The following is a 13,606-nucleotide window of genomic DNA, read 5'->3' on the forward strand; positions in this document are numbered from 1 at the left end:
TTTATATTCAAAATTTTAATAATAAATTGTGCCATAGAAGCTTTTCAAAGGCAATGATATATCAATAAATAATAAATTGAGTTCCTGAGAAAGAACCTACCACATAAAAGTGTGTCAGAATGCTGTAAATAACAACATGGTATTACTGTAAAGTCACGGAAATACTGACAGTTACGGTATAAGCACAGCAGATGTTGGGTTGCCACTCATTCAAAATGTAAACCGGTACACAGGAACCTTTTTTTTTTAGACATTGATAAACTTGTAAGTGTTGTTGCCTAGATATACACTAAATAATGAGTATATTGTGCTGAAAACATCAAGGAAAAAAATATGTGGAGTATAATGAAAATATGATGCAACAGATTCTTAAAAAGCAAAAAATAACTGAACTTTTTACTCAAATATATATCACTTTAAATAAAAATCATACTAATTTGAAATAAGAAATATTTTGTACGTTTATCTATGTAGTTATATATATATATATATGCATCTACACATCTAAGAAAATTGTATGGCTTAATTTTTTTATTCCAATGTTACTTTAAATAATCCTTGCTGTTTTACAAAGATGAGGAAAATGTATTTTTAAAATGAAGTTAAGATCGACACTTCAAAGCACAATTAAAAAAAAAGTGAAAGAATGCCGAGATTACTACATTTCACCATGGTAAGACTGAAGCTGTCTGACAGCGGGATGAATGGCGTCAGGCAGACCTCTTGACGGGGCCCATCTGGTGACAGTAGGGTGGCAGCTGTTGGATTCCATACATCAGCTACACCAAGACAGAGTTCCATGATTAATGTTAAACTTTTTGGCATAGCTAAATTAATCACAAGTTTAGTATATGACAAATTCTTAAGTTTAGCCTCCAAAGAATCCAGCCATAACCAAGACACACAGAAGTCACTTCTCAGTTACACACCTGCATTTCTTTAACAAAACAGTAAGGGATACAATCACAGTGAAGTCACCCATACATGTCATCGCACACTGTCTACAATGTCTCATTTATAGATACTTTATAAAAACATCTTCACAGAACCTGCTGTGAATGGCAAGACATGGTCATTTATAATAGAAGACCCAACTCATGCAACATTCTCTACACATCAGACATCAGAAATCACACCCATGGAATCACCTTGCTCACACTGTCTATGACACTATAATATGCAAAAAGAAAAAAATTATAATAAAATAAAGCAGCTTTTAACATATCACAATTTTGAAATGCAGGAAAAAACATAAAACCAAAACCATTGTGTGAATAAAATGGTATCAGTAACATCAAAACAGTGTTATCTTTCTTTAAGTTATTGCACAGAGATTTCTTATCACATGTTCTTCAGTTATTTCTTTTCCTAAATGTAAGTGCTGTGATAAAATACAAATGTATAAAATGACAGCAGCATAATTTGTCAGAGTTAATCCTTATAACTTAGTAATAAAAATGACTATAAACAAAATAAGTGCTCTTTTAAACTGTACTAAATTTTTAAAAACTTGTTTCAATACAGTGAAGGTCCTCAAAAGCCAATTCAAAGCCATATTGACAACCATCCCCCTTATCAACCAGAATCTAGAAATGAAGAGATGCTATACTTGAGTCCTTTTTAAAAAGCATTTTTGTTTTGGGTTTCTTAGTGAAGACAAGAATTTCAAGTGAAGTAATCAATGGGTTAACTGAAAACAAAGCTGCCCTAACTTTCCATCAGGTCTTTTAAGGAACCAGCCATGGGCACCTGGGTGTCGTCAGTGCCAAGTCTGTCTACACGTACACTGGTTGGCAACCTTCAGTCTGATCCACCAGATTGGAATTTTCCAAATTGGAGTTCTCAGCCTGTAACGCCTCTGCTCCTGAAGGCTTTGGGCACCTGAAGGGGTAGCCATTGTCATCAAAGAACCTTCGAAAGGTAAATTCATAAAATGCATGCTCAGGGTGCTTGTTATTTGGGAAGGTGAGCGTGTCCCAGGCCTTGGTGCTGTCTTCACTAGCATCGTTCCAAGGGCTTTCTTCATCTACGGGGTCAAAATTTGAGGTGTCCATGGGGTGGCTGATCTTGGGAATGTAGGGGGCTGGCTGCTTCCGAATGTCACTAGAGAAATCAATGGTGACGAAGAATGGGTGGGCCTTCAGGTCGTCAGCCCCGTTCCTCCCCAGCCGGTGGTCAGCAGCACAACACAGTTTAATGATGAGGTCCCGGGCCTCAGGGCTCAGCTTGACCTGGGCTGGAATGTGGAGCGTGTTCTCCCAGTTTATCACCTCAAGAGACAATAGAACCAAAGTTTTAGTTTCTTCCAACATTTCAAAGCCTGTATGGGCAGTTCTAGGACAATATGTGATGATGTGGTTTTTAAATAATTTTAGTTTCATGATGGAAGAAAAGTCAGGATAGACTCAGAAAGCGCAGTTGTGGATCTGATCAGCTATTGAAGGTCAGTGTTCTAGGTTGGGGCACACAGTTGAGGCCTGGGATGCTGAAGCCAAATACAGACCAAAAGAGAATGATTTTCTTCTATCAGAAAGACTGGTTAGCAAAAGAATTTTGTGCCTTCCAGAAAAATGAAGACACTGACCCTTTCTGAGTCATTGCTTTAGCTATGGCAACAGATTTCTGTTGAACCATCATGGTTCTCACTCAATGCTTATTGTAGCCAAGAGATGGTCTGCTGGGTTTTTGTAATTTAAAAAGCAACATCGCCCAGCTGGTGGAACTCAGTGGTTGAGTGTCGACCTATGAACCAGGAGGTTGGAGTTCGATTCCCTGTCAGGGCACATGCCCAGGTTGTGGGCTCAATCCTCAGTATGGGGCATGCAGGAGGCCACTGATTAATGATTCTCTCTCATCATTGATGTTTCTATCTCTCTCTCCCTCTCCCTTCCTCTCTGAAATCAATAAAAATGTTTAAAGAATAAAAAAAGCAACCTCACGGAGAAGAAAGCTGACCTACCCTATGGCCTTGGTCTCCTATTCCTGATGCTCAACCACGCATACCAGCCATCTAAATGCTCAGTAAATACATTTGTAACAGAGATGTGTCTATAGTGAGGAGAAAAGCTAAAAGACTTTATTGTTCATGCTTTAAATCAGGATAAAATAAGGCAAACATAACTGTCTACTGCATGGGTGACTGAGCATCAGGTGAGGTATATAGGCAGGTGGCTGTGTGGGTGGGAGGGTTGGTCGAACCCTGAGTGGTTTTAATAGAGCTAAAATTATAAAACTCCTAGAAGAAAACATAGGGGAAAATCGTCATGACATTGGATTTGGCAATGATTTCTTGGATATGACACCAAAACACAGGCAACAAAAGAAAAATATATTAATTGGATTTCATAAAAATTTAAAACTTTTGTTCATCAAGGACACTGATGACATAATGAAGAGGCAACCCACAGAATGGAAGGCTATATTTGCAAAACATGTATCTTATAAGGTGGTAATACCCAAAATATAAAAAGAATTTCTACAACTCAACAACAAAACAAATAAACTGATTAAAAAAGGGCAAAGGACTTGAACAGACATTTCTCCAAAGAAGACATACAAATGTCCAGTAAGCATATGGAAAGAGCTTCAATATCACTAATCATTAGGGAAATACAAATCAAAACCACAATGAGATATCACTTCACTAGGATGAAGTGCAGCCACCATTAGGATGGCTACTATTAAAGAAAAAGGGGGCGGGGGGGGGGAGGGCGGGGGGGGGGGGGGGAGGGCGGAGAAGTGTTCGTGTGGAGAAAATGGAACCCACATGCACTGTTGGTGGGAATGTAAAATGGTGCAGCCACTATGGAAAACTGTGAAAAAATTAAACAGAACTACCATATGACCCAGCAATTCCACTTCTGGATATATAGTCAAAAAAATTGAAAGCAAGACTCAAACAAATTCTTATTTACACACTCATGTTCATAGCATCATTATTCATAATAACCAAATAAGTGTCCACTGCTGGATGATGTATAAACAAAATGTGGTCTATATGTACAATGAAATATTATTCCGCCTTAAAAAGGAAAGAAATTCTTCCAAATGAGACAACATGGATGACCTTTGAATGGATTAATAAACCATTCAGAAAAGGACAAATACTGTGTGATTTCACACAGTATTTGAGGAACCCAGAGCAGTCATTTTCATAGAGACAGAAAGTAAAAGAGAGGTTACAGGGGTTGGGCGAGGGGGAATAGGGAATTATTGTTTAATGGGTACAGTTCAGTGGTTCTCAACCTTCCTAATGCCGCGACCCTTTAATACAGTTCCTCATGTTGTGGTGACCCCCAATTTCATTGTTACAAATTGAACATAATTAAAGCATAGTGATTAATCACAAAAACAATATGTAATTATATATGTGTTTTCTGATGGTCTTAGGCGACCCCTGTGAAAGGGTCGTTCGACCCCCAAAGGGGTCGCAACCCACAGGCTGAGAACCGCTGGTACAGTTTCTGTTTGGGAAGATGAAAATGTCTGGAAATAGACAGTGGTGACAGTTGCACAACATTGTGAATGTACTTACTGCCACTGAATTGCACACTTAAAAATAGTTTAAAATGGTACATTTTATCACAATAGAAACTGGGTTATGATTATGCAGGCAAATTAGTGAGTGGTTTAGCTATTCAGTGATGATACAGATAACGTTAACTTCCAATTTTCTTGTTACTGGCGTGAAACCAAGTCTTAATTTAGGGTTCTTCTAACTAAGAGACTATTAAATTAGGGTCTACCATGAACTTCAGGGCATGAATTCTTCCTAGAATTATTAGTAAACTTGTGTCAATGGGTAACTGCACTGTCTGAGAAATTACAAAGATTTCATCAGATTCTCAATTCAATCATTGTTAAGTAATCAAATAATTTATGTCAGAGAATAAATGGCCATCATTCTAAAACTAATTATTTAGTTACATTAAATAAGTGAACATTAGGAATATGCACACCTAGCCTAACCTCATAGCTTATAATTTGCAAAAAGTAATGATATAGCACTCAAATAAATAAGCTGATTTATTTCAGAGATAGTTTATAAAGTTTTCTTTTGTTGCACAGTGGGCAAAATGGCAGTGGAAACTAGATCGGACCACGCCTTACCGCTTCTCTTTGTTCTCACTTAGAAATACTAAGATGGCAGGTGACCAAATGGTTCAAGTAAAATTTCATACACATGTATACTGTATTTCACAACTCAGGTCTAGCCCTGGTCGGGTGGCTCAGTTGCTTAGTGTCATCATCCTGTACACCAAAATGTTGTGTGTTCAATTCCTGGTCAGAGCACATACTTATGTTGCATGTTCAATCCCAGATCGGGCAAGTACGAGAGGCAATGGATCTGTGTTTCTCTCTCACATTGATGTTTCTCTCTCTCCCCCTTCCTCTTTCTCTAAAATCAAAAAAGATCCTCAGGAGAGGATAAAACCACAACAACAAAACTCAAGTCTAACTCTGGGGCTTTACTTATTATAATAAAAATTTTCAAAATAGGTAAACAATACTTTAAAAACTCCCATTATGTACAACTGAGATTCCTACACCAATCAGAATAAAAGGTCCGAAAACCATGTGTGTTTGCAGCAAGCAGATGCATTTTCCTTCGTTACCTTCAGCTGGGTTTCCGTGGGAGTGGGGGCCAGAAAGGGTGGCTGCCCCACCAGCATCTCGAAGAGAATCACTCCAACGCTCCACCAGTCACAGAGCTGAGTGTACCCTGAAAGAAAGACAAGGCCACTTTCAATTCCAGTATGGGCATGTGCTCTTCTCGGAAAGGAACTGTACAAATCCTCAAGTATTACTTTACTGCCATGTGGGGAAACATGTTCGAGCAGCACACATTACATAAAAGAAAACCACCCTACACAAAACGAGTCTCCTTGCATGTGTGGCTCAGAATAAAGGCTGGAAAGGGCATGTGCTGGGTGGTAACAGTCTTCATGTGGGGAGGAGGATGGTCACTTGTCCTTTTTCTTATTTTCAGTCACTGGTGTGTCACAGGATGCTTTTATAATAAGAAAATAACTTAATTTAAAAGGATTACTGTTGCACTGGCTGGGTTGCTCAGTTGGTTAGAGCATTGTCCCAATATGCCAAGATTGGGGGTTCGATCCCCAGTGGGGATCAAATGAATGCAAGAATAAGTGGAACAACAAATCGATGGTTCTGTGTCTCAAATCAGTAAATTTAAAAAACTTAAAAAAAAAGATTACTGTTGTTGTTACTAGCGATACTAACCAGAATTTTAAGTTCTTAAAGAATCTACAAACAGATACAAATTAAAATTAGTAGTAACCACAAAACAAGAAGTGTTAAGACCTGTGAACAAGTGTGTCCTGTCATGAGGGCTTTCTGGCGAGGCTTTCCTGGGCGGTTTGGAGAAAGTTGAAGAATATGGAGAAGAGGAGGAGGAAAGGGAGCACTTTGGCAAAGGGAACAACTGTCAGTGAAGATATGATCTCTGCGTGAGGCACTAGCCAGCCAGGCTCTTCCTCACAGTGCTCCCAAAACAGAGCTGAAGCAGGACATCCTGCAGCTCAGTCAGAGCCAGCCCCAAGAAGTTGCAGAGCAGTTCATTTTTTTTCTGATTCTCTCCCATTTTCCCACTAGGGCCTCATGCCCCAGTGCAATCTATGTTCCAGTCTTATGTCACCTAACCCTTTCTAAGTATGAACTGGAACCTAAGACCTGCTGGCAGTACTGCCAGTTTAGTTCCTTCAGACTCCTCGGTGCTCTCCATCCTTCTCCTTCCTGTCCATCTGGCACTGGGGGCTGCAGACTGACCCTACCCTTGGTTCCTGGAGAATGTACATGCTGGATACTGGAGAGGATGTTGTCCCCCACAGTCCGGCAACCCCTCCTCCTACTTAGAGTGTGACTGGGCAGCAAGGTTATTGCTATAGATGTGGCTCTGAGTGGTTAATTAACTTGCTTTGGATTACCACAGCTAACAAAGAAAACAGACTTGAACCGAGTCTGGGTGGCTGCAAAGACTTGAAACAACACATGTGAAGAGATAGGCCACCAATCCTGAATTTATTGCACAAACTCAGGTCAATAATGGAAGATTCCTTTGGTGTTCAGTTAGCTGCCATATTTGATGGAACAGAGCATCCATCCAGGACCAATTTTACAAAGCACTTGTAGTTTTTAGCCAACCATGTCCCCAAATCGGACCTTCACGGTGCTTCTGGAATAGAAGGGAGAACTGGAGGAAAAGAATATTTGTCTTCTGTCATACTCAATAACCAGCTAGAGATGGTACAACCCAGCTCGAAACTTGGGCAAAAAGCTTTGGCACATACATACAATGGAATATTACTTGGCATAAAAAATGAAATCTTACCATTTGCAATAGCATGGGTGAACCTGTAGGGTATTATGCTAAGTGTAATAAGTCAGTCAGAGAAAGGCAAATAACTTATTATTTCACTTGTAGGTGGAATCTAAAAAACAATATAAACAAATAAAACAGAAACAGACTCATAGATACAGAGAACAGACTGAGGGTTGCCAGAGGGGAGGAGGGCTGTGGGACTGAGTCAAAAATGTGAAGGGATTGAGAAGTACAGATCGGCAGTTACAAAATAGTCCCAGGGATGTAAAGTATAGCATAGGAAACATAGTCAATGATTCTAATATATAAAAACCCTGGGTCTGTCACGACCGGAGGCTCGACCAGCCGAAGTCAGTCCTGCAGTCAGTGCTGGGTTGCTGTGGCGACCCAGCACTGACTGCTGAGGGGGCTGCGTATCAGGTCAGAAGAGAGGCCTGAAGAGAGAAGCAGAGTCTGATCTGTAGCTTCTGTGGCAGCTGTTGATCAGCACTTGCCTCTCTTTCTCGCCAGCAGCCACAGCTCCACTTTTCTCCAGGCCTCCACCAGGGCTGCTGATCAGCCCCGCCTTTCTGATCAGGCCCTGTTGACAGGCCTAGAGACGCTGACTGGCATAGAAACTGACCAATCAGAACCAAATCTGAGTCAACTGTGAGGAGCCAATGGCTGTCTAGGAGGCAGAGCTTTTGACACTGACTGGCATAGGAACTGACCAATCAGAACCAAATTAGCCAGCAGAGGAGGGCAGTTGTGGGGGAGATCAGGCCTGCAGGGGAGGGCAGTTGGGGGCGAGATCAGGCCGTCAGGGGTGGGCAGTTGGGGGCGAAATCAGGCTGGCAGGGGAGAGCAGTTGGGGGGCAAGATCAGGCCAGCAGGGGAGAGCCATTGGGGCAACTAGGCCAGCAGGGGAGGGCAGTTGGGGGGGACTAGGCCTGCAGGGAAGGGCAGTTGGGGGCGACCAGGCAGGCAGGGGAGGGCAGTTGGGGGTGATTGGCTGGCAGGAGAGCAGTTAGGTGTTAATCAGGCCAGCAGAGCAGTGGTTAGGGCAGTGGTTCTCAACCTTCTGGCCCTTTAAATATAGTTCCTCATGTTGTGACCCAACCATAAAATTATTTTCATTGCTACTTCTTAACTGTAATGTTGCTACTGTTATGAATCGTAATGTAAATATCTGCTATGCAGGATGGTCTTAGGCGACCCCTTAGGCGACCACCAAAGGGGTTGCGACCCACAGGTTGTGAACCGCTGGGTTAGGGGGTGATCAGGCTGGCAGGCAGAAGCGGTTAGGGGCAATCAGGAAGGCAGGCAGGCGAGCGGTTAGGAGCTAGCAGTCCCGGATTGTGCGAGGGATGTCCGACTGCTGGTTTAGGCCCGCTAAACAGGCAGTCGGACATCCCCCGAGAGGTCCCACATTGGAGAGGGTGTAGGCTGGGCGAGGGACAACCCCCCCAAACCAGTGCATAAATTTCGTGCACTGGGCCTCTAGTATTGTAGTAACTATGTACAGCAGTGCCAGGTGGGTACTTGAAATATCAGGGGGACCACTTTGTAAAGTATATGATTGCCTAACCACTGTGCTTACACCTAAAACTAACACAAAATATTATTGAATGTAAACTATAATTGAAAAAAAATTAAATTTAAAAAAATTTAAAGTTACAGCTAGAGCCTGGAAATGTCTGGCTTAGGCAGACTGAATAGAGTCCCTATGACCCTCAGAGTTATTTCTATCATATGACTGTCAAACCAGTTCTGCAGTGATTCTCTTGGGTTCCAGGTAGAAAGTCCACACCTCCACTCAGTCTCTCACTTCCCAGTCAAAGGAGAAATGAGCAAAGATTGGCCTAAAGGTGCATGTCTTCTGTCACCCTGGGAGCGAGAGCAATTCCAAAAGGAAGTGATACGTGCTTCCGTGGGTACACAGTTACAGTGGGAATATTCAGTGTCTTAGAAATCTGGGGCTGGAGAGAATCAGAGGTCCTCTGGCTCCACAACTCTGGAGCAGGAGCATGGAATGCCTGAAGCGAGTGCCTGAGGCACCTACCTTTTCGGAGGAGCACTTCCGGGGCAATGTAATTTGGGGTCCCAACCAGGGAGTGCGCTAGACACCTCTGATGCTGCTTTCTGGCTCTCTGCTCCAGGGTCTTCAGCCTGTCTCCACAACGACAATTAGACACCTCATCCCATAGGTCACCAGGCTCCATGCTGTCCTGTCTGATGTGGCTCCCTTTTGCACCAGGAATCAGGGAAGCAAAAGAAGAGAATACAAAACAAAGTATTCACTATTCAACAAACCCATAGCTTCAAACTGAAGAGTAATTCAATTCAGTTCCTGACACACTAAAAACCCTGTCCAACTGCTCTGCAGGGTGGCCTGAGGTCTTGGGTCCGAGACCCCATGTGAAATGAACACAGCAACATGGCAGAAACAGCAGCTGCAGGCTGCAAGGGTGTGGTGACAGCAGCTGCAGGCTGCACTGGAGGCTTGGATAACTGAGGGAACTCTGCGCCCATCTCAGGTCAGTCTCGACAGGATGTGCTTTAAGATGAGCATGGAAAAGCATAAGAGGATTTTAAAAATGTGATAATAAAATGACTTAAATGCCAGAAAATGGGAATAAATTAAATGGTTTAGGATTAGTTTTAAGTTAAAATAAAAACTGAAGCCTGAGCTACAGTATTAAAATAACTACTTTAAGAATCCAAGCCATAAATAATGGCCAGCTGTTTTTGATTTTTCAAAATAGCAGAACTACAGGAACCAGAGTTAACTATTATCATACCTATATCCATATCTACACCTACAGATTCTACAGATACTGCAGATACTTCAGATAGTGTGGAACGCCTGAGGCTGGCTGTACAAATACTCCTCGGGAGTTTGTAAAACTTCTTTTTTAGGGCTTATTTAGGGCAGAGTGATGGTTCTCACAAAGGCCCCATGGCATCTCATTGCCTATTGGCCTAAAAATATCATAGTAAAACTTAAATACACTCACACATATCTTTAGAGAGAAAAGGATGTCACACCAAATTATAAAATAACTAGAGGCCTGGTGCATGAATTCATGCATGGGTGGGGTCCCTAGGCCGGGCCGGTGATCAGAGCCGATCAGGGCCTTCCAGCTGCCGGCTGGGATCTTCCTTCCCCTGGCAGCTGGCTGCCGGCCGGGCCCTTCCTTCATTCCATGCTGGCCCCTGGTGGTCAGTGCACATCATAGGGAGCGGTTGAACTCCCAGTTGGTCGAACTCCCAAGGGGAAAATTTGCATATAAGCCTTTTATTATATAGGATGGAGTGACACATAATTTCATAATGATTAGGAGCCACCAGGGCAGGAAACAGTTGCCTTAAATGGCTCAGTTGTGTCTAGATGTGTAAAGCAGGTGTGGTATGTCTAAGACAGTACCTTTCTGGTAGTACTTTGAGTTGTGAGTCCACCTGAATCCAGTGCAGAGACCAAAATCTGTCAGTTTGATGTGACCATCAAGATCTATCAAAATGTTGTCTGGCTTGATGTCTCGGTGGATAAAGCCCATTTTGTGGACACTCTCGATGGCCAGAGTCAACTCTGCAATGTAGAAGCGGGCCAGGTGCTCCGGGAAGATCTCCATCCGAATGAGCAGGCTCATCATATCGCCCCCAGGGATGTAGTCCATCACAAAGTATAGGCTGTCCTTGTCTTGGAAGGAGTAGTAGAGTTTGACCACCCATTCATTGTCTGCCTCAGCCAGGATGTCCCTCTCAGCCTTCACGTGGGCCACCTGATTCCGGTTTAGGACATCCTTCTTCCTCAGGGTCTTCATGGCGTACAGTGCGTGAGTGTCAACCTTACACGCCAGGCACACTTCCCCAAAGGCACCAATCCCCAGGGTTTTGATTTTCACAAACATGGACTTGTCCATCTTGGCCCTCTTCAGCCTGTTGTAATTAGATTCCTTCTGGTAGAGGATCTTCCTCATCTGCTCCTGCTCAGCCTCACAGAGTCCGGCCTGCACAGAAAGAAAATAAGGGTCATATCAGAGGAACCCTGACAGAAAATAGCTGGCAGGAGATGCCCTAGAACTGACAGGACCCTGACTTGACCTACAAGAATGAGAAGACAGGAGAATGGACCCAATATACTCCAAGCAAGAGAACAATCCATTTTGTTCTTTATGTCCATATACAGACACAAATCCAGAATCCAAAGGGAAGACAAAATAGATCTCTCTGTGACTTTAGGCCCTTAAAAACTAAAGGAAATCTCTATGAACAAAAATCTGTGGAAAGGGGACCACAAAATTCCTGGAACTCTAAGAACAACCTAATTTTTTTGAAATACTAGAGGCCTGGTGCACAAAATTTGTGCACTTGGGCGGGGGGGGGGGGAATCCCTCAGGCTGGCCTGTGCCCTCTCGTAGTCCAGGACCCCTCAGGGGGGATCAGGCCTAAGCTGGCAGTCAGACATCCCTCTCACAGTCTGGGGCTCACAGTCTGGGACCCCTTGCTCCTTACCACCCACCTGCCACTGCGCTAGCCAGCTGTGAGCCCAGTTTCTGGCTGAGTGGCGCCACCCCACCCCCCACCCCGTGGGAGTGCACTGACTACCAGGGGGCAGCTCCTGCATTGAGCGTCTGTCCTCTGGTGGTCAGTGTGCATCCTAGCGACCAGTCATTCTGCCATTCAGTCGATTTGCACATTAGGGTTTTATTATATAGGACAGTGATGGCGAACCTATGACACGTGTGTCAGAGGTGACACATAAACTCATTTTTTTGGTTGATTTTTCTTTGTTAAATGGCATTTAAATATATAAAATAAATATCAAAAATATAAATCTTTGTTTTACTATGGTTGCAAATATCAAAAAATTTCTATATGTGACACGGCACCAGAGTTAAGTTAGGGTTTTTCAAAATGCTGACATGCTGAGCTCAAAAGGTTCACCATCACTGATATAGGATATATATATTTGATTGATTTCAGAGAGGAAGGGAGAGGGAGAGAGATAGAAACATCAATGATGACAGAGAATCATTGATTGGCTGCCTCCTGCACACCCCCTACTGGGGATCAAGCCTGCAACCCAGACATGTGCCCTGACTGGGAATTGAACCCTAACCTCCTAGTTCCTAGATTGATGTTCAACCACTGAGCCACACCGGCTGGGCAGCAACCTAATCTATACTAATAAAAGGGTAATATGCTAATTAGACCAGATGTCCTTCTGGGCAAAGCCATGGTGGCGGGGCTGAGGCAGAGGCGGTTAGGGGCAATCAGGCCAGCAGGGGAGAGCAGTTAGGCAGTTAGGGGGATCAGGCTGGCAGGGGAACAGTTGAGGGCATCAGGAAGGCAGGTGGAGTGGTCAGGGGCGATCAGGCAGGCAGGCAAGGGGTTAGCAGCCAATGGTCCCCGATTGAGATAGGAATGTCTGACTGCTGGTTTAGGCCCGACCCCACAACAGCAGTCGGACATCTCCTGAGGGGTCCCGGATTGGAGAGGATGCAGGCTGGGCTGAGGGACACCCCCCCACACACACACCGTGCATGAATTTCATGCACCGGCCCTCTAGTATTTTAATAAAAGCTCAGGGAAAAATGAAAAAACATAAAAGAAAAAAAATCAATGAAAATGGAAGAGCATAGAAAGTACAAATTTTAGTTTTAGACTTGAAACTATTGCTTAATGTGATTTAATTTACTGTAACATTTAATTTAAATAGTTTCATTAATTACCTCCTTTAGCAGTTTTGTGTCAAGTAAAACATTACTTGCTGCCTGGCCGGTGTGGCTCAGCGGTTGAGCATTGACCTGTGAACCAGATATCAGGGTTCGATTACTGTTCAGGATACATGCCTGGGTTACAGGCTTGATCCCCAGGAGGGTGTGTGCAGGAGGCAGCCTATCAATGATTCTTTGTCATCATTGATGTTTCTATCTCTCTCCCCCTTTCCCTTCCTCTCTGAAATCAATAAAAACATATTAAAAAAAACCAAAACATTACTTGTTAATTATAGACTTAAAGGAAGGATAAATGAATCCCTATTAGATATATTTTTCTTTATAAATCCCACAATTTCAATTCATAAAACCTCTTCCCAAAGTATTTTGTTACTAGTTAATAAAACTTAATGAACTTTGCTAATGATAACAACATATAAAAGCCCATTTGATAATTTTCCCATTGGCACATGGTGTACAGTCATAGCTGATCCCTGCAGTCCAGGGAAGGGGGAAGGGAGGCTGGAACACCTGTAATTCTCCAAGTCCTCCCCTCATAACCAGA

The 13,606-nt window shown here is 43.1% G+C and overlaps 1 protein-coding gene across 4 annotated transcripts in view; it reads right to left on the reverse strand.

Annotated features, from left to right (window-relative positions):
- The window catches only part of LATS2 (large tumor suppressor kinase 2), a 91,800-nt gene continuing 78,194 nt past the window's right edge, over positions 1-13,606 (reverse strand). For all 4 annotated transcript variants that reach the window (XM_059684201.1, XM_059684199.1, XM_059684198.1 and 1 more), the window contains 4 exons: positions 10,749-11,331; positions 9,384-9,566; positions 5,616-5,722; positions 1-2,270 (listed from right to left, as the gene is read on the reverse strand). In XM_059684201.1, coding sequence (XP_059540184.1) covers positions 1,776-2,270; positions 5,616-5,722; positions 9,384-9,566; positions 10,749-11,331 — 1,368 coding nt within the window. In that variant the 3' untranslated portion in view covers positions 1-1,775. The remainder of the gene's footprint in view (positions 2,271-5,615; positions 5,723-9,383; positions 9,567-10,748; positions 11,332-13,606) is intronic.

Source organism: Myotis daubentonii, chromosome 2, assembly GCF_963259705.1.
Source record: "Myotis daubentonii chromosome 2, mMyoDau2.1, whole genome shotgun sequence".
Lineage (NCBI taxonomy): Eukaryota > Metazoa > Chordata > Mammalia > Chiroptera > Vespertilionidae > Myotis > Myotis daubentonii.